Source organism: Durio zibethinus, chromosome 21 (genome assembly GCF_047325235.1).
Source record: "Durio zibethinus cultivar Kanyao isolate XHJ-2024 chromosome 21, ASM4732523v1, whole genome shotgun sequence".
NCBI lineage: Eukaryota > Viridiplantae > Streptophyta > Magnoliopsida > Malvales > Malvaceae > Durio > Durio zibethinus.
Window position 1 is genome coordinate 5454350 of NC_143182.1, and position 26072 is coordinate 5480421.

At 35.6% G+C, this 26072-nt stretch overlaps 2 protein-coding genes and 1 pseudogene across 6 annotated transcripts; 2 read left to right on the top strand and 1 right to left on the bottom strand.

Moving 5' to 3' along the window:
* Nucleotides 1-10029: 10029 nt before the first annotated feature.
* LOC111305100 (potassium transporter 5-like) lies at nt 10030-14215 on the top strand. Its single transcript, XM_022902295.2, has 8 exons — nt 10030-10404; nt 10499-10724; nt 11454-11702; nt 11810-11860; nt 11995-12255; nt 12356-12523; nt 12619-12873; nt 13010-14215. Exons 1-8 carry the CDS (start codon nt 10222-10224, stop codon nt 13975-13977), a joined length of 2361 nt encoding a protein of 786 aa, XP_022758030.2. The 5' UTR covers nt 10030-10221; the 3' UTR covers nt 13978-14215.
* A 1622-nt stretch (nt 14216-15837) lies between these two features.
* LOC111305103 (uncharacterized) lies at nt 15838-19224 on the bottom strand. Of its 5 annotated transcripts, XM_089750924.1 has the most exons (7): nt 18945-19224; nt 17413-18854; nt 17193-17313; nt 16977-17111; nt 16687-16880; nt 16283-16541; nt 15838-16078 (listed from the first exon to the last, which is right to left on the bottom strand). In XM_089750924.1, exons 2-4 carry the CDS (start codon nt 17486-17488, stop codon nt 17033-17035), a joined length of 276 nt encoding a protein of 91 aa, XP_089607050.1. In that variant the 5' UTR covers nt 17489-18854; nt 18945-19224; the 3' UTR covers nt 15838-16078; nt 16283-16541; nt 16687-16880; nt 16977-17032. The 5 variants fall into 5 exon arrangements, 3 of the variants coding, with proteins under 3 accessions (XP_089607050.1, XP_089607049.1, XP_089607048.1); XR_016331616.1 differs by having other exon boundaries at nt 16283-16880; nt 16977-18400; nt 18548-18854; nt 18945-19221; XR_016331617.1 differs by having other exon boundaries at nt 16283-16624; nt 16782-16880; nt 16977-18854; nt 18945-19219.
* Nucleotides 19225-19948: 724 nt separating this feature from the next.
* On the top strand, nt 19949-21337 carry LOC149512800 (potassium transporter 5 pseudogene; annotated as a pseudogene).
* Nucleotides 21338-26072: the final 4735 nt, after the last annotated feature.

Consider the following 26072-nt stretch of genomic DNA (forward strand, 5'->3'; position numbering starts at 1 on the left):
AGATATATCAACTAAAAATAAATTATGTTTTTCTTAAAAAAGAAAAACATATATATTATTGAATGACGAATTAAATAATAAAAGAAGCAGTAATTTAAATCGGGATAATGGTCACGTTTTCGGTCGCATCGTGTTTGTCACGGTTGCGGATATAACGGAGACTTTCGTAGTCATTGCGACTATTGCAGTCGTGAATTTTTTTAAATTTTGCTCAACTTGCTATAAAATATAATAATTTAATTATTAATCATAAAACCTCTTATTTTATGATTTTTAAAGTAGTTTATATCATATAATGTGTTTTTATTTATTTAAGAAAAAATATTTATAGTAAAATATTCATATTTTAAAAAATTATTTATATGATAATTAAAAAATAAAAAGAGATAAATAAATATGTGAAAAATAAATAATCATAACGAATAATATATTTAATTATTTAATTACCGTACTCATCAAATTATTATCGAACTATATTATGTATAAATTAAATAATAAGTGATTGGGTATTCATAAATTAAGTAAGAGCATTATTATTTATGAGTCAAAAGAATCATTTTTTATGAACTTACAGTAAATCAAACTTAACAGCCTCTATGTTATGGGCGATTTTTAACAATAATAACCTCAAGTCTACTTCTTCTATCTCTTGACTAAATTACACAGACCCACACAACTTCTTATCCCTTCACCTTGCATTCAATAATTTTTTTCTTCAAACCTTCATCATCATCCCCATCTTTCAGTTCTCTTTTTATTTGGTGTGTGCTATCTGCTTGCTTCTGTAAATCTCAAGTTTTACTCTCTTCTCTTATATCTTATTTTAAGTCCCAGCAACTCATGCCTCCTTCTATCAATGTAACATAGCCCAATCTAATCCCAAACACATAAAATCATGACAAATTTGGAAATTAAAAAAAAGATAATTTAAGTGTTGAATTAATTGTTTACTTTAAATTATATATACTTGATATTGATTGAACTTGAACTTGAGAGAATTGATTTTTTTGAAAGTTTAAGTTTTGTGGGTTTTTTTTTTTTTTGAATTTGTAAATTGATGTTTATTTTCTTTCTTGTTGTTTTTATTTTAAGTTTTTAAATAAAATCAAATGAATTTTTTTTGAATTTTTGAATGGAAATAGGAATAGCGACAATAGCGGATCGCTATTGCCGCTATTCACCGTTATACCGCAATTCACGATCATGATTCATCCGCTATAGACGAGATTCAAATTCTCTCTTGTTTTTTTTCCAATAACGGTGGCGGATAGTGGCGCGACCGTGAAATAGCGACCGCGACACCGCTATCCGACCGTTATTTGAATCCTTGAAAAGAAGTATTAACATAATTTCATTTTTGTAATCTTGACTAAATTATTGTACAAACTATAAAAAAAAAATTAGGAGATATGTGCAAAAGGAAAAAATAAATTGAAAAAATATTATTTTTATAAGAAAGAAATTGTAATAGTAATAAAATATATCTTGAAAAAAAGTTTAAATTAAAAAAAATAAATTGCAATAATAATATAATATTCTTTGGAAAAAGGTTGCAAACTTATATAATACATTACATTTATAGTTTTAAATTTGTAAAAAAACTCGAGTAGCAATTATGATTAAATATATGACTTTCAAATTAATTTTTTTAAATTTAAAAAGGATATAATTAGTGATAAAGATAAAATCAAATTTTTTACATATATTTGAAATATAAATTTAATAATTATAATTGAGATTAATATAAAGATTTAATATGAAAAGTTGTTTGAATTTTTAATATTTTACATAAATTTTTGAAAGGATAAGCTTTTATTGATTTAAATCAAGATAAAGAGAGTCATTGAAAGATTTGGATAAACTTAGTCTTTGTAATTTTTAAATATATTGAAAGATTTTGATAATTAAATAATTTTTAAAATAAGATTATTTAGTAAATAATTAAAATTATTTATTATGCTGATCAAATCTATAGTTCAAATTTTTAATTTAAAAAACATATTTTTAGATTGATTAAATTTTTAATTGTAATTTAAATAATTTTGATATTTGAATAAATTTAAGATTATCTCATTTGTAACTAAAAGAAGTTATTCTATTGTTTCAAAAAACTATCTTATATATCATTCATAAAAATTATCTATATAAACATTCATGTAATAAATTTTATCAAGTATCTATATATGTTATAATATATATATATATATATATATGAATGATAAGGCTGTATTTGGTTGGTACTTCCAATGTTTACTTTTTGTTTTTTGTAATTAATAGAAGCAAAAAATAAAAATAGACTAAATGCAAAGGATAAATAGTAAAAAGCAATCGGTATTTTTTTCCCTATTGACCATTACAGAAAAAGTTAAAAGAATAAAAATCAAATTTCATTTATTTTTCATGCAACAAAATACAAAAATCACACACGAGTAAAAAATATGTCATTTGTACTATATATAAAAAATTGTTGAATATTATAAAATACAAATCTCTTTTTGAATATAATTAATTATCATATGATCCCATTGAAAAGGTTTTCTGATTACGTCAGTTAGAAAATGGCTGAAAAGGACGTTAAATTAGATGACGGTAGTTGGAAGACAATAGAGCGATGGAAATTAAGCTAGCGTAACTCAGTTCTATTTGGTGAGCCGGTTTTTGAGAAAAATCAGAATAAAAAAAATTTACAATTTCCTCGTATTTGTTTGACCCTGGAATCTTTTATGACAACCATTACTTTACCAGATTCCGAATATTCGTGTTTTGGCCATGCCTAGTGTACTCTCCTCTGCTCTGCTGTTTTCCACACGTCAATATATAAAGCTCAGTTTTATTGACTAAACCCCCACCGACGGAATTCACACGTTTTCCTAACTTTCAATTACAACTTACAAGCTACCTAGAAATCAAATCCCAATTCGGTTGTCCTCTACAAATGTTGAAAAATAGTGCAATAATTGTTGTCCTTGCTTGGATTGACGTTTGATTTAATTTATTTATTTTTAATCTCATATGGCAAAAAATGACCTAAGCAATGTATAATTTTATTCTTTTTTAATGTGACCAATGGAATTCATTAATAAGTACAAGAGACATTATGAAAAGTAATTTTATATAAGTATTTTTAAATAGAAAATTTATTTCATCAGTTATTATTAATAAAATTTTTAAATTTTATAAATAAATTAATAAGGTGATACATATATTTTAAAATTATTAAAAATTAAAAATAAAATATACATCAATTTTTTAATTTTACTTATAAAATTAAATAAAAAAAAACTCTTTAATATTTACTATTATCCATGTATAGTGATTCAAATTTAGCGGCTAATCAACATTTTATTAATTCATGATTTAGTTCCTCATCTATTGGAACGAGACAGAATTTACTTTTGTTTAAATCGCATCCATTGATTCTTCCAAATTAAATAACAATTTAAAATTTCAATTATCGTACAATTTTAATTATTTTTTAATGCCGGTTTCAATTGACTAATTGAAGTCTTTGTTGAAATAGTTGCAGTTCTTAATTAATTTTTCTTTTTTTTTTTCTTCTTCCAATCAATGTTGAAGCTATCGGTTCTTAGGACGCATAGATGAGCAAATGTATCATTCAATTAAATTTGACTTTAGGAATATTCCCTTTCCATGTGGAAGAGACTCACTGACCCTGGCCATTCAATTAATCTGGTTGCATTATTGCTTGGAATTCACTCCTCGCCAAAAGGGAAAATGAATTCGATATCTGACGTGTATTTACTTGAAATTCCATATCCTATTAATTTTTTTTTTTGGAGTTTAAAATTTTTATTTAATAAAATTTTTTTAAAAAATACTAGAAATCAACCCTTAAAATAAAAAATAGTTTAAGTTTTCGTTAAAGTCTATAATATGACTTAATTATGAATTGTATTCAGCATCCATGGATGTAGGGATGGGTTTAGGGGTGTTATCTTTATATGGGAAATGAATTTGTAAATATACAAGGAAAAGTTTGAGAAAATACCAAGTTACATATAAATAGAGCCTGGGATATTTGTTTAAGCATAAGAGAGAGTGGAAACTAGATTTATTTAAGAGCTTGGAAATTGAGATTAGTATTTTTTTTGCGATTTTTATGTTTATAGTGATTTTTTTTTCGTTCATAAATATAAGCAATTAAAATTGAACTATATTAAATAAATATTATCTTTTGCGTATGATTTAATTTTTTCTAAACTTATTGTGAATGCGCTTCTTCTTGAAAACTCCAAAGCATATATATTTAAATCACATGTATTGAAAAGTCCAAACTTAAAAATTCCAACAAATTTTTATGTTTAAAATGTTTCACGAGAATTTCAATTATGATGGCTCAAATTGTGATAGATTTTCGAATTCTTTGACTTATGTGGGCAATGTTGGAAAGAATACATATAACTTGGCAAACAATGTTTTAACCCTTGTTTAGGTTTAGTATCACGGTCCACGCGTTCCTCCTACTAAAATCACGCGATCGTACGACATTAAGACTATTCGTAGTCAAGGTCAGCCTTTACCCAGTTTTCACCCATGAGCCTTTTCTAGCTTTGATCCCGTAGGGTCGCACATTTCGAACTCTATAAAGAAGAATCTAACTCTCATCGCGCATTAGCCTGCGATTCTTCTGGCCGTAAAGCTTAAGGCCTCGAGCACTGACCTTCTAATCCCCATAGGACACACAACCCTCGATTCTTAAAAAAGCCCCGAGCACGCAGCTTTGCCCGCAAGACTTCGTATCTCAAGCACCGATCCTTGAATGCCCGTAGGGACACCTAGTCCTGGTTCACATGATATTATTACTTCTTGACATGGTGAGAACCCAACATCATGCCCATCCGTATAGTACACAAGCTCTCGTATCAAGTTTATGCAAGCACCACAACTAAGCTGGACGACAGCCAGCTCGGAGCTTTCAGGCTCGTCTCATCCCACGGGACTCGATTCTTCGGGCTTAGGCCCTTAGCATCACTATCGACCGCTCGCCCGCATGATTGACACCCAACATCATGCTAGTCCAGCAAGGGAACTTGGGTGGATTGCCCTAGCTGCAGCACACCAGTCGTCCACACGCATGGTTGACACCAACCATTATGCTAGTCCCGTAAGGGGGCTAGGGTGGATTGCCCCAGCTACATCACACCTCTCCCGACTGGCCACAGGGGTCTAGCAGTGTGCCTACCTGCTAGCCCGTACATCTCTTTGGCTCGATGGCATCCCTCCTACATAAACACCATCGCATGATCCTTCTGGCTCCAGGAGGGGAAACCGAGGGACCTAACGATCTCTACCGTCTAACCTCATGGTTCAACGCAAATACGCGATACGAGGCCCGTCGGCCCCAACTGCCCTCGAGTTTATCGTGACCCGAAGAAACATCGTGCCACGCTCGTGATCCTACGATGTCCGCCCACCTAGCCACCACTAGTGACTAGGAGTAGCTCACTTCAGACTAGCCAGGCCCTTGCCTGCCTGCTAGCCAAGGGGGTGGTGGAGAGCTGACACCAGACGTCCTCTATAAAGAGCGTAAGAGATTTTTTTAGTCTCCTACTAGTAACCGTAAGAATGTCTGAAATGAGAATACTTTTCTCTCCAGCCATCTCAGGGCCTTTCTCTGGCTAACTCAGGGCCCCATGACCTTTCTCTTGGTCACCGCTACCCCTTGATTCTGCTCGTTGCTCCACCAACCTACTCGAAGGTGCCCGCACATAGCTTGGACCGACAGCACCTGACTGGCTAGCTGGTCCCAGGGCACCGGCGTACTGCCTCACACTTACCTGCGTAACTTGGGGTTTAGGACATGGACCGTCCACACACAATGTCCTCAACTTATTCCCATGCTTAGAATGCCCGCACACTGTTTCTACTGGTGGCACCTGTCAGGCTACTTGGCTTGAGGGTGCTTGACCACCGTCTCGAACTTCGTCGCGTATCTGGTGATCCAGGGCTCCCACTGCCCGCACAACATGGTAGAAACATGTTCTAGGTCTCCAAATGCATGCCAGCATCTCTTAGAGCCACTTTCCCGAAAGCTTGGTCTCGATCGCTGCTCGGTTCAGGGTCAGTCATGGCAAGACCAAGGCAACTCTCCCCCACTTGCTATGTTGATGCCTTCATCGACGCCTAAACCATACTAAACTATCTTGTTGCACACAGTTGACATTTACTCATATATCTCTCACTTGTGCCCTCAAGAATTGGGTCGAGGTCCCGTCACATGAGGCACCGCCCACAGTACTCGTCCATTGTTGATGTAGATGGGTCACGTTGTCGCATTCATGTCGCTCAGCTCGATTCTTGCTCGAACCGTCTAACCTTATCTTGGTTGTTCCATATGGGCCATACCATTGCTTCATCTTTTGATCATGTCATGTGGTGACCTTGAGGCACCTTCATTGATCAATGACCCTCAGTAGAATGAATGATCACCCGTTTTGCCACTAATTGGTACGTCCTATCGGATGTGACCCCTCACACCAACTGCACGCTTGCAGCATCAACCCACTGATGCGCCCCTCTGGGCGTGGTGCTTAGGTCAACCGTACTCATACGGCACCCCACATGATAGACCCTAGCACAATGGCATTCAGGCACTTTGGTCATCTCCCAACTTGGGTCCTCTCGGCCCCTCCAAGGTCACCTTTCTAGGTGTGGCCCTCTGGCCAACCGCCCCCAAGACGGCACCTTAAAGCGCTAACTCGGTCTTTGCTCCTAGCTCGAACACTAAGCTCCATCAGCTTGGACTTATATATCTTGACTCAGTCTCACAGGGAATCACGTCTCCCTTTATTTTTGCTCGAAACTTGGTTCAGCATTATACGCAACCATGTCTTCTCGATAGATCTGCTGCTTGTCTGCCTTGACTCTAGCCTGGCTCCTATGCCATCCCAAAATCCGTTCATACTCGGAGATCCACTGATCCAAAAAAATGCCTAGTCCACTGATTTTCTCGGCTCGAGGATTCACCCGCTCAATCCTCAAGGTCCACTAACCTACACGTCTGAAGCCTTGTCAACTAGCCATTTCCCTTTGCTTGTTTCACTAGATTACACCCTGTTGTGGCCCACCGACCACCACAGCTCATGTGAAACCTTTCTTATCGGCTAACACAGACTTGGTTCACTGATTCACACACTCTCGTGATCCTCTGATCACGAGAACTCCTGGTTCACTGACCAACGCAGCTCATGGTCCACTGACCATCCTGCTAGTGGCTTCAATCTTTAGCCACTCCATACTCTTCTGTGTAATAGCTTCATGCTTGGACCTGAAAACTTCATCTTGCACCCTCGCTGGGGCACCTGCATCATGCAGCAAGTGCACACATTAGTAATCAATCTTAAAACTCGATACCTCCTGCCCCTCAGGATAAAATTCACTTGGCCCACATGGCCTTACGCAACACAATTTCATGGTGTAAGCCCTTTTTCGTAACGTGGTCTCACTACGGTTCCTTTCCACCGTGAAGGCATCACATGCCCCAATGTATGCCAACACCTTTTTCTAGGTGAGGCTAGACTCCAGTGCCTTTTTGCTTGGCATCCAAGAGCCTACTCGAGAGCCTTTTTACATAGGCCCAATATTTCTCGCAGCATGCATCGTTGGCTCCTTTTCGAGTCTCTATCGGCACATAACCCACATTTACGTCACGATAGCTCCATTTGAGCTTAGCACCACCTCGATTTCGCGTCACTAAACCCACACATGGGGTCATGTAACTCTCACCACTGAGCCAACCTAGGCTCTGATACCAAATCTGTCACGGTCCACGCGTTCCTCCTACTAAAACCACACGACCGTGTGACACCAAGACTACTCATAGTCAAGGTCAGCCTTCACTCAGTCCATTTTTTTCTTTTTGGGACAGATCAATTTCGATCCTTCAAGCTGCATGCCCATGAGCCTTTTTTGGCTTTGACCCCGTAAGGTCGTACATTCTAAACTTTATAGAGAGGAACCTAACTCTCATCGCCCATCAGCCCGCGATTCTTCTGGCCGCAGGGCTTAAGGCCTCGAGCACTGACCCTCTAATCCCCATAGGACACATAACCCTCGATTCTTAAAGAAGCCCTGAGCATGCAGCTTTGTCCGTAAGGCTTCGTATCTCAAGCATCGATCCTTGGATGCCCGTAGGGACACCCAGTCCCTGTTCTCATGATATTATTACTTCTTGATATGATGAGAACCCAACACCATGCCCACCCGTATAGTACGTAAGCTCTCGTATCAAGTTTATGCAAGCACCACAACTAGGCTGGACGACAGCCAGCTCGGAGCTTTCAGGCTCGTCTCATCCCACGGGACTCGATTTTTAGGGCTTAGGCCTTTAGCATCACTATTGGCCGCCCGCACGCATGATTGACACCCAACACCATGCTAGTCCCGCAAGAAAACTTGGGTGGACTGCCCCTAACTGCAGCACACCAGCCGTCCGCACGCATGGTTGACACCAACCATCGTGCTAGTCCCGTAAGAGGGCTTGGGTGGACTGCCCCAGCTACAGCACACCTCTTTCGATTGGCCACAGGGGTCTAGCAGTATACCTACCTGCTAGCCTGCACATCCCTTTGGCTCGATGGCATCCCTCCTACATAAACACCATCGCATGATCCTTTCGACTCCAGGAGGGGAAACTGAGGGGCCTAATGATCTCTACCTTCTAACCCCATGGTTCAACGCAAAGGCGTGATACGAGGTTCGTCGACCCCAATCGCTCTCGAGTTTATCGTGACCCAAGAAAATATTGTGCCACGCTCGTGACCTTACGATGCCCGTCCACCTAGCCACCACTAGTGACTAAGAGTAGCTCACTTCAGACTAGCCAAGCTCCCGCCTACCCGCTAGCCAAGAGGGTGGTGGAGAGCTGACACCAGACGTTCCTCTATAAAGAGCGTAAGAGGTTTTTTCAGTCTCCTACCAGTAACCGTAAGAATGTCTGAAATGGGGACACTTTTCTTTCCAGCCATCTCAGGGCCTTTCTCTGGCTAACTCAGGGCCTCATGACCTTCCTCTTGGTCACCGCTACTCCTGGATTTTGCTTGTTGCTCCACCAACCCACTCGAAGGTGCCCGTACATGGCTTGAACCGATAGCACCTGACTGACTAGCTGGTCCCAAGGCATCGGCGTACTGCCTCACACTTACCTGCATAACTTGGGGTTTAGGACATGGACCGTCCACACACAATGTCCCCAACATATTCCCATGCTCAGAACGTCCGCACACTGCTTCTACTGGTGGCACCCGCCTGGTTACTTGGCTTGAGGGTGCTTGACCACCATCTTGAATTTCGTCGTGTATCTGATGATCCAGGGCTCCCATTGCCCGCACAACATGGTAGAAACATGTTTCAGGTCTCCAAATGCACGCTCGCATATCTTAAAATCACTTTCCCGCAAGCTTGATCTCGATCACTACTCGATTCAAGATCAATTATGACAGGATCAAGGCCTGGCCATGACAGTTAGACTAGGCTACACAAACAAGAAAGTAATTTACAGTGACTTTAAATTATTTGTTTTTTGTAGTTGTATTTGTTTAACTTCTCTTGACACAATCTCGAAGTTTGGACGTTACTCCAAATATCATAAAAAAAAATTTTTGCCATAAAATTTTAATGATACTCGAACTACAATTTTACATGGATTGAGGATCCTGATATATATATATATATATATATATATATAATGCATGTATAATTGAGCAAAAGTATATTTTTCTAATTAAAATATCTAATAATTCCTAGGGTTTTGGAAAATGAATATTAGACACAAAGATAATGAGAAGAAATGAACTAATAAATCATTCGCGTGCACACGCATGCACGGACACGCGGGACGGCCATGTGCTCTTCATTGACAACAGAAGTCATCTCAGTTTTGAGACATCAGCTTATATTAATTATATATTTAGTTATGAATAGTCCACTTCCAACATGTTAAAATGGTGGCAAAATGAGCACGTGTCAATATCCTCCTTTGTATATAAATTCCATAGCACCCTCACATTTGGGAGCTATGGTTCTTCAGTCCTTACATACCCCTAGGCCTTTCACACTTCCCAACCCCTGATTTTTCTTTCAGAGAAAAGAGAAAGAAACAGGGCTTGGTTTTGGTTTTGGTTTTGGTTTTGCTCGAGTATTTTTCATACACTTGAAGCTCCTTTTTCTGTTTTTTTTCTTTTATCTGGGTCTGAGTAAACCATGTCTAGTGATGTCGTACAAGAACCTATTGAAGAAACCCACGAGGATGAGGAAGTCAAGTCAAATGATACTCACTTTGAAGTTTGTGACGGAGAAAAACGCTACTTGCAAAAGCTGCGCAGATATGATTCCCTGGACTTGGAATCCGCCAAACTTACGAGCCATCATGGCCGAGGCTCTCAGGTATATTTCCGCCCCGTCTTTCTTTTCAACCACCATGGAAATTAAGAGACCAGTAAAAACTTTGATGTGTTTCGAACATTGAACAAATTCATAGGCTGTGAAATGGTCGGTGATCCTGCAACTAGCATTCCAGAGCATTGGTGTAGTGTACGGAGATATAGGTACATCGCCTCTTTATGTTTATGCAAGTACCTTTGCCAATGGTATAAATCACAACGACGACATATTAGGAGTTCTTTCTTTGATCTTCTATACCATCACTCTCATCCCATTGATCAAATACGTCTTCATCGTCTTACGAGCCAACGATAATGGTGAAGGTAAGTAAGATTAACAATACTATTAATTCGTTCAAGATACAAGAAAGCAATTAAGCTCATCCTCTATCTTTTTTCTAATACTAGAACAAAAAATGATAAATATTGCATCATTGAATCCGTCCATCAAACCTGTTTTTGTTTACTTTACTGCATTTTCTTTTCTTAAATTAAGACAAAACTATCAGCCAAACCTATATGTACATGGGTCATGAAGATGAGATCATTCATGAGCTCATAGAGGTCACCAAATTTGACTTTTTCCGATAGAGGCAATACTGGCTCCTTTCTTGTTAGGCAAGTAAAAAATTTTAATAAGTATAATTAATTAATTACTTAATAATATTTCGTCTGTTTTAATTACAACATGGTGACCGGTGATGAAGTTAGAGGATATAGGGCGAGAAAAGCTGATCATGTACGAGTCTCATAAAATAATCAATATTGAGTGAACAATATCATCCGAGGGAAAGCTTTACTTCTTAGGTTGCTAATTTCTTTATCTTAATGCCCTAAGCAAACATCTTGAATTAAAAAAAAAAGAAAGAATTTATATTTAATGATCAGTTAGCTGGTTCAGTGCAATATATGCTATCGAAAACAAATTAAAATAAATGGATTCGAGATTTAACTGAAAGTCTTGCGATAATTTTATTAAACATATAGAATAATCCAATCCCACTTTTAGCATTTTAAAATGGTTGCGAAGAATTATGTGCTTATGTTTTTCAGGGGGTACATTTGCCCTGTACTCGCTAATATGCCGATTTGCGAGGGTGAGTTTGATCCCGAGTCAAGATCCAGAGGATCGTGATGTATCAAATTTCCAACTGGAATTGCCCAGCAAGCGTCTTAAAAGAGCATCAAAACTCAAGTCTAAGCTGGAGAACAGCCAGTTTGCTAAAATTTTTCTCTTGATCATCACAATGCTTGGCACTTCCATGGTCATTGGTGATGGCGTCCTCACTCCTTGCATCTCAGGTTACCTATTTTTAACTTATACTAATTATTTCTATATATCAAGGATTATTGGTTTTACCAATTAGAGGCATTTAATTATTGTACATTTTTTAAACACTTGATTTCAGTTTTGTCAGCTGTGGGTGGGATCAAGCAAGCTACAACTGCAATGACAGAGGGTATTCGTACTGATTTAATTCCCCTACTATGAAATAGAAAATATAACTGATCTTTTATTTATTTATTTATTTATTTTGCTTTTCTGGAAACAAAAAGCAAGCTGCCTATAATAAATATATTTGCTGTAAAACAGATAGGATTGTTTGGATATCAATAGTTATCTTGGTCTGCCTCTTCATGGTTCAAAGATTTGGAACTGACAAAGTGGGCTACAGCTTTGCTCCCATAATTTGCGTTTGGTTCACATTCATTGGCGGAATTGGAGTTTACAACTTCTTTAAATTTGATCCAACAGTCATCAAAGCCATAAACCCAAAATACATTGTAGCTTACTTTCAGAGGAACAAAAAGGATGCGTGGGTCTCCCTAGGTGGGGTCGTTCTTGCCATAACAGGTTCCAAAATTTTGCTCCCTTAGTAATTCAATTCAAGTCTTTTTGTTGAAAGTGTTGCTAAATCTTAGTACTAGTTACAAACTTACACTTTGGATTGCAGGAACGGAAGCATTGTTTGCTGATGTTGGCCATTTCACAGTTCGTTCCATACAAATAAGCATGTGCACTGTGACTTACCCTGCCTTGATACTGGCCTATATCGGACAAGCCTCTTTCCTTCGTAAACATGAAAAATTAGTCTCTGATGCGTTTTTTAAATCTATTCCAGGTGAAAAATATGTCCAGCCAAGGATACACAATTTTCTTCTGATTCGAGTTTCCTTTGTATATTTATATTTTAAGGTGGTTAATTGTGATATGCAGGCCCTTTGTATTGGCCAATGTTTGTGCTGGCTGTGGCAGCTGCAATTATAGCAAGTCAAGCAATGATTTCAGGGACTTTCTCTATAATCCAACAGTCACTCTCGTTGGGGTGTTTTCCTCGTGTCAAAATTGTTCATACATCACCCAAATATGAAGGACAAGTCTATATTCCTGAGGTGAATTACCTGTTGATGCTTGCTTGTATAGGGGTTACTATTGGTTTTAGGACCACAGAAAAGATTGGCAACGCATATGGTAATACTTGCACTCTTTTTAACTTATATTTAATTTACATTGGTGCAATTTTCTTTCATTTAACATTGGTTAGTGGCAGTGTTCTAATTACTGAACTTAATTAGCATTAAAATTAATAACAAGTAACTGCATACAGGGATTGCAGTGGTGTTTGTAATGACTCTAACGTCATCCTTGTTGGTTCTCATCATGATCATGATATGGAAAACCAATATACTTTTCGTCATTGCCTATGTTCTTATCATTGGCTCTGTGGAGTTAGCCTATTTGAGCTCTGTTCTCTACAAATTTGATCAAGGAGGATACTTGCCGCTATCTTTTGCAGCAGTTCTAATGATAGTGATGTATGTTTGGAACAATGTATACCGAAAGAAGTACAAATTTGAACTTGATCACAAAATTTCTCTTGAAAGGTTAAAGGCGATTACTGTTAACACAAACTTGTGTAGAGTTCCTGGACTTGCCATGTTTTACTCAGAGCTTGTTCATGGTATTCCCCCCATATTCGAGCATTATGTGGAAAATGTACCAGCATTGCATTCGGTTCTTGTTTTCGTCTCCATCAAATCGCTACCCATTAGCAAGGTTGCAGCTGAAGAACGATTTCTTTTCAGAAGAGTAGAACCAAAGGAATTAAATGTCTTTCGTTGTGTTGTAAGGTATGGATATACAGATATTTTTAATGAACAAGAATCCTTTGAGTGGACTTTAGTTGAAAGGTTGAAAGAGTTCATCAAAGAAAATCTATGGTTGTCTCACGCACTAGTTTGTAATGGAAAGACAGTTAAAATGGGTGAGGAATCAGACAAAGGACTAGGTAACAGAGAGGATGGACAAGATCTGATCAATGGGAGGCATGCTGAAGAGGCTTGGCAAGAGACAGTAGAAAGAGAAATCAGCATAGTAGATAAAGCAGTGCAAGCTGGTGTTGTACACTTGATTGGTGAGAGTGAGGTGATTGCAAGCACAGGGGCAGGAATAGGGAAAAGGATTTTAATAGATTATGCTTACAATTTCCTGAAGAAAAACTTGAGACAAAGTGAAAAAGTGTTTGATATTCCTCACAAGCGCATGCTCAAGGTTGGTATGACTTACGAGTTGTAGAATACATAATGAAAGAATTGGGTATGCTGGACATGAAAGCTGCATGTAAGAGCTAAAACAATACACTACTAGAGGCTTTCTTAGACTCTGACTGAGAAACTTAGGTTTGTAAGGAATAAAATACTGTGTTATTGCTTCGGCATCTCTACTTTGCAAGCTGTAGTATTACTGTCAGTATCACGAATGTATTAAGTTTTCAGATTTAATTAAATTATTTTTCTTAGTAATTAATCAAACACATTGGTGCACGTCCCCGTTATGCCGGTAGCTGCTAGACGTGACCGGCAGGGCTCATAAGTTAGTCTTTTCCCAAGCACCATAAGTCATAATAATTTTAATTAGCTGTTAATCTACCGACATCTCCAGCAGCTGCTGATCTTAATTTCAATGGATGCATCTGTAATGACATCATGCAGGAGAATTTCTATACTTTGATTTAGACCCTTGCTTAAATCTAATTAATGCAGAAGAAAAAGGAATTACTGGCAATTACCCTTTCAAAGGAGAAATTTTCATTACAAAGTAAAGCCAATGAAGTGCGTATAGGATTTCACAATTTGTTACCTGTTTGAAATCTTTGTATCATCTTCTCTATTCTTTTTTTTTTTTTAATTATCAAGAAAAGAATCAAACAGTATCTTTTTTCTTTCGTTTTTCCCTAAGTATCTTTCAAACGATTAAACAAGGAGCTTCAAATAAGCAACCCTAGAAAAGCCTAATTGTTTACTCTCTCTTTTTTTTCCTCTAATTTGTCTCCATCTGCCAACAAACCTATGAACTGAACTCCCAAAACCTAGACTTTGAATCATCCTCAGTTGCAGGAAAAATAATAAATCCATTTCAATATTGTATGCATTAATGTTAAAAAAAAAAAAAATGGCAGCATGATCAAGACCTGATGGGGGTTTTCACGACAAAACAAAAGTAGATCCAAATACCAACTGTGGTCCCAAGGTTCTGGGACTTTCAGAGAGAAATCCTAAGTGCGACTGTTTTCAAAGGGTAAATGAAATGAAAAAAGCTGTAGATGCGGCCGGATTCACTATTTCACTAAACCAGGATGGTTAATTCTATTCAAAATAATCGCAAACACTTGGATTGAGCAGAAGACTAATGATAAAGGATTGAGGAGGGAGAGGACAGAAGAATGAGTGCTGTATATCTAATTATAAACCTTGATGTGTTAGCTATTTATTCATTTCAAGTCTAAGCACAAATTAATTTGGAAAACAAGCTGAAAAGTATATCGATATCGAAATAAATTGATAAGGTGATTCATATATCCATATAACATGACATTCATATTTGAGAGGTGCCTCATCTTTTGAGGCCTGCTGCAGAGATTACGGTTATCTCCAAGGGTCTCATGATCTGCTCCATTTCCCCTTCCTCTTAAGATCTTAATTATCTCATAGATTGAGGAATGTCAACGTTGGTGATGATGATGCCAACGTATTTATAAAGCTTATGAAGCTTGACCTTGAAGATGAAATGAAACTTCTTCGTTTCTGATAATTGATTGATGGTTGATAATCAAATTAAACGTGGAAGTTGTTATTCCAAAAAAAGTCAACCTCTGAATAAATCACGGGCAATGCCTGTCCAGATGGAAGCCCATAGGCCCTGAACTGGCTGCATTACTCCAGGCCATGGGCCTTGCTCCAGAAGCATGAGAGAGGGCAAACAGTAGCCTGTAGTTTACATTTGAAATAGAACATGTAACAGATTATGAGCTTGCAATAACAAAAATGACCATGTACAAAACTGGTTGGTAATCATATTGAGTATCAATACTTCTTGTTATTCAAAACTTAATGGCTACAATATCAAACAAAAGATTGAATCCATAAATCAATAATGATAATAATAATAATAATAATAATAATAAATCAATATTCAGATGAGTAGGTAGGACTTTTTACACAGAATTGCATGGTTCTTGGATAATTTCAAGCGATCATATGACCTTGTCCGAGACTCCAAGGAATGAAGAAAACAATCATTTCCTTCTAGACAAACCCAAACTAGTTACACTGAGATGTCAGAGAAATATGTAGATAAAATAATTTTCTCACCATGATCCATGACGTCAACTTCCTTCCTGTCATAGAAAAGATAATCAAATTCATAAAATTGAATTAGAATTAATAGGATTCATTACGGATATCGTGTCAGGAAGCTAAAAAATGGCACAGTTATGCTAGGATTATATGTTTAAGCTCTTTATGGATCAAAATAGAGCCAAGGCATGCATTTCTTTAATACTGTCAATTTTATGAACACCGATTTCATGTTGAGGATTTACCTTGCAATAAGATTTAAGGTTCAATATGCATATCATGGGGGGTAAATGCAAATCAAATTTCTAATTTCAATGTCAATCTTGCTGCATATTCTTTGATTGAAAATAACTGTTCCTTTTCGTCTCTCATTTTCCAATATTTTGGGGCTCTCTGGCTGCCAAAACCCAGCATAAACAGACATAGAACTTCAGTTTCTGATTTTTGTTCTGATATGGTGGGGAGTCCGGCAACTTAAAACTTGTCAGATCAAACCTCGACGGTCTTGACAAAAGAGCAACAACAAACTGTCAGCTTTGCATCCAAATGTTTTGACGCATTTTTCACAGTGATGCAAATTGGTTCATCTGAGAAAAAAAGAGAATAAAGAAGATCGGACAATAAGCAATGCTTAAAACACACACAAAACCTCTTTTTGGTTAATTGCTATTGTGACGCAGCCTTTGCAAGCCAATTTCCTTCCAAATGTGCTAAAGGGGAAGGTAAACAATTACAAGGCTTTACTTTTAAGGGTAGCTCCATTCTGCAACTTCTTCAGAAAATGCGTTATCTGTCTCCTTTCCACGCTGCATGACCTGCTGTAACTTTCCAAATAGTCCAATGCTGCTAATATTGGGAGGATAAATTACTGACATATAATTTACTTTTTCAAAATCTACAAGTGCTTATGACAAGATAATTCTACTAAATATTAATTACCTAAATGCTTTAGGTCCAGCAATAAAAGGCCCCTTTATCGCTCAAGGACGTGGCACCTAAGGCTTCCTGAAACTTGTTCGAAATAATTTGCTTCTTCCTCTCAGGAATAGCAAGTACCAGATTTTGGTAATCAGCCTGCTTAAGCATGTCAGCGCAAGTACATTCAGTTCATAATTTCAAGGAGCTATGACTAAGCTACTGCAGGCATGTAAATACATCGTCATTGCTTGATGATCCACCACTGAAGGGCTCAAGGAGGTCTTCACTTTTAATGGTTCTATCACCCAGTGAACATATACTTCTTTTGAGGGCAGCTTTTGTCCTTTTTCCTCTTGCTCTGCTATGCCGCAAAATATATGATTAAACTAAGAACAAGCAGCAACAACAGAAAGACAAAACTTATAGCTCAAATACAATAGTAACAGAAAAGGACTACCACTTTCCTCTTCGCAGAATGGTATTATCATGAAGGCCATCCAAAAGTTCAGCCATTGAATGCTCAATAAATCCATGACCAAGAGCTTCAAAATCAGTAGGAACAATCTCTAACTGCTTTTCCTCTTTTCCATTGAAATCTTCAAGAAGCTCAGCCATTGAATGATCTAAGGTTCCATGATTAGTGGCCTTCAATTTTTCAGGCACTTCACTAGCCTTTCTTGACACATCATTTTCAATATTTGAAATTGCAGGCCATGAAACTCCTTTACGTGGTTGGAAGCCAAGTGAAAATCTAGGCCTCATATGGCTTTTGAAACCTGCAAAGCGTGCATAAGACCGGGTTGCCAAATCAGACTGAAAAGAGGAGCATCCCTCAAAGGCCAGGTATAGCCCCGTAATATCTTGGTTATGTGAAAGAGTTTAGTAACTGCACTCATGGCACAACTAGCCTCCTCATTGATGTTCGGTTAGCAGCAGGTCTGGATATTACCATATTCATACAATTGCCATGCGAGCATGCAACTTTTGGTGCAAAAGCATATTTATATGGGAATCCATCAGTGTTACCTTGCAAATAATCAAACATTGCTATTTAAAATAATGATATAGTAATTTCATAAGTGCCTTAGAGCTCTCAGCATGCCTCTCAGACTTCTTTCACTCTTTTCTTTTTCCCTTACAATGGGAACGTGACCGGACTGAAGGACAAAGCTTATCTTGGAAGGCAGTGACATTATGGAATGATAATGCATTAGTAGCAAGCAATTCTTGCAGCAAGAAAGAACACCTTTACAAGATTTGTCCATTTTGACGCAAGTAAAAGGAGATGAAAAGGTTGAAACATTTTGGTCCAAATGGATTAGTGCCTCAGCTTCTTTAGTTACCATAGACCATGCATTTCCTCCATCTTGCTCGCCAATTCCATAGTTATGATCAGATCTTTTAGCATCAGAAGCAGCTGAAATTTTTGAGCGCATACCATTCCCCTGTCCAAACAAACTTAAAGTATAGCACCTTGCAACAAGAAGAAGCCTAATGCCCTAATCTAGAAGGTTAGGGGGTAAAGCACCATCATTAGACAGTTGGATAATCCACAAGCAAAAAAGTTAATTATCTGAAATTTGACTCATTACCTCACCACTGTTAGACACTCTTGACTAAAGTTGTAATCCTTCCTATTGATGTACAAAAATAAAATCAAAATTCAATGGAGAAATAAAAATTCCATATTTACAGAAACTAGTAAGTAGAATAATGACACTTTCTCTTTCTCTTTCTCTAAGCGGTCGCATAAGGAAACGCAATTTTCTCGATAATCATCGTTGAAATCCTCCTTGTCTGCCAAATTATGGATCACAAGGCAATCTATCCGTCCTCAATATACACAGAAAAACATACATAACAATTACCGGAAATGCTCTGATCAGAATCCGGATTTTCCTAAAAGCAAACGGGTAGTTAACAACTAATTAAAGATAATAAATGAAGATAATTTTATACAAAAGACGAGGCCAAAATTTCAGTTTTTACCTCAAATGGGTTTCGCCGCCGCATTTGTTTTTCCGGAGCTCCGCCCGGTGCGATTGGTAAAAGTGCCGTTTTTTTTTTTTTATTTTGTCCTTCCTTTCCAAACGAAAAAGTTTTTGCGTTTAATGCCCAAATTAAGAGTAAAATTACTTTGATGTCTTTATTGCGCTATTTCCCGTCAAAAGGAATAAAGCTTACGTAGTAGCCAATGCAGATGGGCTTTGTAGTGACCAACGGCTTAAAGGAAATCCAGCGATGTGAAAAAACTAATCAAACGATTTCAAATCAGTCAGATCTCGTCTGTACGGTTAAGATTCAATGATCGGATGATCTTACTGTAGACCCCATGACTCTAGATTCGTCTGCCAATCAATAATGCCCATTGCCCGCGCAGTTTCAAAATCTTTTTTCTTCCCCACCAAAACCAAAGCGATTTGAGGTAAAGGCAGAGAAAGGAAAAGAAATGGAAAGGAAATAAACAAAAATAGAGAATTTTTTTTATATATAACATAAATAAAAAAAAAGAAGATATGCTTTTTTAAAATTTTTTTAATTAGTTCAAATTGAGTGAAAAAGAAAGAAAAGGAAAAAAATAAAATTTTTAAAATATAAAATAATTATTATATCTTTATTAATTTTTTTTAAATTAAAAGTTAATGATTTTGACTTTCAAAATTAAATTGAAAATACAAAACATAATATTTAAATAAATTTATTGTCTCCATTTTTTTATTTTTATAAATTTCATTGATGATTATTTTTATGACAAAAATTAAAAATATGAAATACATTAACATAAACATGTAAATGTTGTAGTAAAAACAAATATTATCAAATGTTATAATTGAAAAAAATAATATAATAAATCATTTTCTTTTCTTTTTATTATTTAATCAAATAACGGTTGTTAGGATTTTTTTACTTGTTTTTATTAAATTTTATATGTATCTTTTTTTAAAAAAATATTTTCTTCTTTTACTTTATTTATTTTTTTTACTAATATATATTCAAATACAGCGTAAAGGAAAAATACTCTGAAAATCCACTTTATATATCGCACGAGGGAAGGAGAAAGAGAGATTGTGGCCTGTTTGGTTTGGGTTGGTCCTGGTAATGATTTCAGGGACTTTCTCTATAATCCATTAATCACTGTCCCTAGGGTGTTTTACCTCTGCAAATCATGAAGGACAAGTTTACATCTGCGAAGTCAATTACTTGTTGTTGCTGGCTTGTGTTTGTGTCACCGCCGGTTTCAGTACCACTGCAAAGATTGGTAACGCATATGGTAATTATTCACATGACTCGTATTCTTCTTAATTTTTAAGTTTTAAACTCTTCCGAATTCAAAATATTTATTTCAATTATTTCTTGAAATATTAGTGAAATCTTTTATTAATAGTTTCGAGTACTTCCTGCATATAGGAATTGGGGTAGTGTTTGTAATGACACTTACATCATCCATGCTGGTTCTCATCTTGACCATGATATGGAAAACTAATATATTTTTGGTGATCTCCTACATTCCTATCATTGGATCAGTGGAGCTCCTCTATCTGACTTCAGTTCTCTATAAATTTAACCTCGAAGGGTGCTTGCCGCTGGCCTTTTCAGCAGTTCTAATGACGATAATGTATGTATGTCTGGAATGATGTATACCGAAGAAGGTACCTTTACGAGCTTGACCACAATATTTCCCCTGCAAGATTGAAGGAGACATCTACCAACAAAAACTCGTGTAGAATCCCTGGAATTGCATTGTTTTACTCAGAGCTCGTTCAAGGCATCCCACCCATCTTCCAGCATTATGTGTCAAATGTACCAGCATTGCATTCCATTCTTGTTTTTGTCTCCATCAAATCACTACCAATTAACAAAGTTCCAGACGAAGAATGATTCTTTTTTCGAAGAGTGGAACCAAGGGAGCTTTTAGTCTATCAACGTGTTGTTAGATATGGATACAAAGACGTGAAAAAGTCATTTGAGGAGACATTGATTAGAAGATTGATAGAGTTCTAAGAGGAAACCTTCATGAATTGTCAAATACAAGTTACCGATGCAAACTTGAAAAGGATGCAGAATTTGATGGGGGATTAGTTCCCAGAAGTGATGAACATGATGAGATGGTAAAGCTAATTGAAGAAGAGAAGCTTCAGGAGCTAGTGCTACAAGAAATTGAAGAAGTGGACAAAGCATGGGAAGCTGATGGTATTGTTCACTTCATTGGTGAGTGTGAGGTAATTGCAAGCAAAGAAGCCAGTATGATGAAGATTATTTTGGTTGACAATGCATAAAATTTCTTGAAGAAAAATCTGAGGCAAATTCAGGAGATACTGTTTGATATTCCACACAAGCGCATGCTTAAAGTTGGTAACTTCAGAACATCCAGAGGAGAATAATAATGTGGGATTGAAAGTGCATTATAATTATAAGAAATTTGAAGTTATTGAAATGGAGGAGATGGCAATTTTTACTCTACAACAACTATTCCGATTAATTGTTTAATGAATTTTATTTTTAACAGTGGAAAACAGCTATGATATTATCTATATAATATCTTATAAATATTCTTCTTGATGATTTTATTTTATAATATATCTCCTTTTGAAAATCAAAATTTGCTAATCAAATTGCTCTTGAAATTTAATTTGATTGTAAAAATAAATAAGATTTTGTTTGTTTAGTTCAATAGATTACTGAAAAACGTCATAAACTTTTTGAACTTTGATTTTATTTTATTTTAAATATATTGTTTGTTTAGTTCCTTCTCATTGATTTTTTTTTTGTTTTTCAACAAAAAATAAAAAATAAAAAACCATATAATAACTAACAAAGGATGGCTGAAAAGGATGTAAAATTAAACTATGATATGATAGTTGAAGATCGAAGAGAAGCGACAACAGAGAGATGGAAAGCTAGTGCTGTTCACTTGATTTGGTGAGAAATTGAGGTGAGCATCAGCTTACAGCCGATTTTTGAGAAAAACCAGAATCAAATAATTCAAATTTACAAATCGTTGATCATAACATAGGATCTTTGCTTTTACTTATATGAACCAGAAATTTTCGATGACAACCAATACTTAGAGGTAAAGAGAATTCTCTTTTGGGTCCGAATATTCATGTTTTAGCCAGCCATGGGATAGTCTGCTGTTTTCCGCACGCACTTCTATATAATTTAATTTTATTTATTGATCAAACCCAACGGAAATCACACGTTTTCCTAATTTTATAACTTAGAAGCTAGAGTTTTTTTTTTTTTTTTTTACCTATCCATAGTAATTTAAAGACTTATTTTCCAAAATGTGGTGTTTGTAATCTTATTTTCCAATTTATAGTGATTATTGCCATGTCATCACCTATAAAATCATTTTTCATTGACTTTTATAGAAATATTCAAGGCGATATCCCTCTTTCCCAAAAGTCTCTGTTTAAAAATAAAATCGGATTGCTTAGGGTTGCTATTAACATAATAAATTTTTCCAAATTGAACTACACAAAATATTTCTATATGCACAAAAGAATTTTTAGATGCTGGGATCATTGCTTGGTTGCTTCTTATTTACCAAAATAACTCATTTATAAAGCCAAAACTTTTTGATATGATCTTCTCTATTTATAAACATCGAATTTTATCTGGATCTATCATTTCTAATATTTGGTTTAATAATAATAATATTATTAATTTAATTAAGATAAAAAAATAAAAATAAAAGTGATAACTGATTAAAAAAAAAAGAGAAAAAAATCAGGATGGCGGTGGTGCTTTACACGCCACCACTGCTACCCACCTTATCACCACCATCCCCTATCCCATCGAAGCCCCTACACCTCACTTGCTCCAATTGCTCAAAACCATCAACCTTATCCTGTCATCACACCCATACCTCGCTAGATGTATGCTCCATTGGCTACCACTATTTTCAGCCATATAAAGCCGTCAACGTTTCCCCTTTTAGCCTTTCTCGGACACCTTCTCTCGAAAACCTTCGGATAGATCTTCGAAACCTCCAGATATACTGTCCTTAGCACCTTTTCGTTTCGAGCCCAAACACCAAGCCAAACCTCTTTCTTCAACAATCCCAAACAAAACCAACACCAACCATAAAAAAAAAAAAAAAAACAAATAAAAAAAACAAAAACAAAAAGACAAACACAGTTCTCCCCACAGGGAAGAACCCAATGCCGAGCTACTTGCAAAAGCAAAAATAAACATATCAGTTTCATTTCAAAAAAAAAAAAGGTGAAAAACTTCAAGCCCCGATCTACGACGATTGGGGTTGTTTCTGGTAAAACGGATGTTGGATTTGGAAAGAGAGCGTTGAGGTGAACGTCTGGGAGTATTTTTGGTATTTTTCAACAACCAGCGACCACCGTCAGCCACCGCCGATGGTGACCTAGGCGGTGACCGGCGAGGCGGCTCGTCGCCAGATTTTGACCGAACCCAGAGAGGATTTTTTTGGGTAAGAAATCTTTTTTTTTCTAAGAAAATTGTAAAATGAATTGAAAAAAAATGACTTTTATAGAAACCATAGGAGCAAAACGATGTCGTTTTGAGCATAGGATCAAAACGACACCGTTTTAAGCATAAAAGGATCTGCGCATGAACCGAACCCGATCCGAGATTCGCACAAACCGACCCATCAACCCGCCTCAGTCACCCTCCAGTTGGTTCGGACGAACCGTAGTGAATCGGTCTAACTAAACCGGACCGAACCACTCCTCAACTGATTCAACCAAATCGCACGTCAAACCGAATCTTTTTCGGTCCAATCGAACCGCCATTGACCGGTCTGGCACAAGTAAAAAAATTTTTTTTTCATATATTATTATTTTTGTTATTTTGAGTATTTTTTATATTTATGCATGATGAATTTTAAAATTTTTTAGGATAAATATTTAATTATTTTAATAATAATAAAAATGAAAACAAGAAAGATAATAATTAAAAATATATATTAAAAATGCTTAAAAAAATACTTTTTCTTATTTTTTCTGCCTAGATATTGGAGGAAATAAAATATATTCCTAAAAATAATTTCGCCTAAATGTTGGAGAATTATTATTAATAAATTTTCATAAAAAAGAAATATATAAGAAAATTTTTATTAATTTTAAAAAATCGCTAAAATCGAACTTGCTCCGAAAATTCACTTAGATGTTGGGGATTTTTAGAGATGTTCTCATTTTCTTTAAAAACGAAACTTTAAACACTAATTCTTAAATCCAAACCCTTAAAATCTAAACCCCTAAACTTCAAACCCTTAAATCAAAACCGCAAACCTCAAATTTTAAAATCAAAACTCTAAAATCAAAATCATAAACCTTCTATATCCTAAAATCCAAGCTTTAAGACCCTCTAAACCTTAAAATCAAACCCTAAAACCCTTAAAACTCAACCCAAAATCCTAAAATCTGAATTTTCAAAATCTTGAAACCCTAACCTTTAAAACCTCTACTCAAGCCCTTACTCAAAACATTCTGAAAATCCTAAGGACGTGTGTGAAAATCTCATTTGAAGTAATTTATTCTCGAATGCCACCTAAATAATTGGGTGTTTAGGAAACTTTACTTCGTTAAGTTTTATCACACGAGTTCTTAATTCGCATTAATAATAAGATTAATAAATAAAAAGTATAATAACATAAAATGGGATCTTAAATATGAACAATCGCACCTAAGCTCCGCCTAGATGTTGTGGAGTCAAGATGGTCTCATTATATTTAAGAATCCAATTTCAAATTTGTATTTCATTATACATAGCACCTATTAGCTTACATGCATTTATTTGTTATTATTTGCACTAATTTTGCATATTTGTTTGTTAGCTGATAGTATCATCCTTTATTTTTTTTTCGTATAAAATGTTTTTTTATTTGCTTGTTTTTAAAAATATGCAATTTTAAAACAAAATAAAAATAACATTCCAAAGAAAATAATTTTTTGTACTCTGTCTAGATGTTGGAGAGTCACTAACAATTTTTTATAAAGAGTGTTATTTCATTTTAAGGATTGTTGTGTTAAATCTTAAGCGAAAAGAGTTATTTTAAATTCTGCCTTGATGTTAAAGAATTTTAAGATAATTCTTTAACTTAAAGATTTTTTCGATATTTCTAAATAAAAATTTTAGCAAAAATATTTTTTTAAACGAAGGGAATTAGTATTAAATTTCAAGTCAAAACCATTTTATCAAACACCGAAAATAGTTTATGATTAAATGGTACCAATTTATGGGCGTTGTGAGGGTGCTAATCATTCTCTACACGTAACCGACTCCCGAACCCAACCTAATTTTTGTAGATCGAAATTTATATTTTTGATAAAATTTAAATCAACTTTTATAGTTTTATTAAAAAGATAAACTTTTGGGTGATCAATCACATCCTAATAAAGATTGATGACGACTTTCTTTTACTTTTCTCGATTTTAAAACTCATTTACGTCTGACGGTCCTAAAATCGTTATGACACCATTCATAAACTATCTCTTGATTTGTTGAAGAAGACTTAAGATTTATCTCATTATTTATATAAATCATATGAAAAAAGAAACTAAGACCCAACTTTTTTCTTTAATATGAATGTAATTCTGATTAAAATATCTTAAATTTATGATAAAGTAGATCCGCCAATAATTTGAATTGAATAAAAAAATGTGTACACAACTTCTCTAAACTTCCTTTTGTTAATCTGAATGTAATTATCTGGACAGCAATTTTTCTTCGATCTTCAGTATACTTTTTCAAAAAAAGAAAAGGGAAAAGTTAAAGAGATAGAGACTAAAAAATAAGAGAAATTAGGGTGAAATTTTAAATCTTCAATGTTCCAAAATTGATCTCATTGCTACTCCAGTTAGACAAGATCTTTTATTTAATTTAAATAAGCTCTTTTACTTGTACCCAAAAAAAAACAAAAGCATTTTTAGCGTCAAAAGTGCTTTTTTTTTTTTTCATTTTGGTACAGGAAAGCTCTAGCTTTTTCCTCAGAGGACTGCAATCCCGACAAAACAAAAGCGATTTCATATATAAAGAAATATTGGATTAAGGCTTAGGTGGTTGGCATAACTGGGGTAGGGCTTATGTTGAAGCAGCTTCATATTGTTATCCCTTTCGCATCCATCTTCACCTTTTTATCTC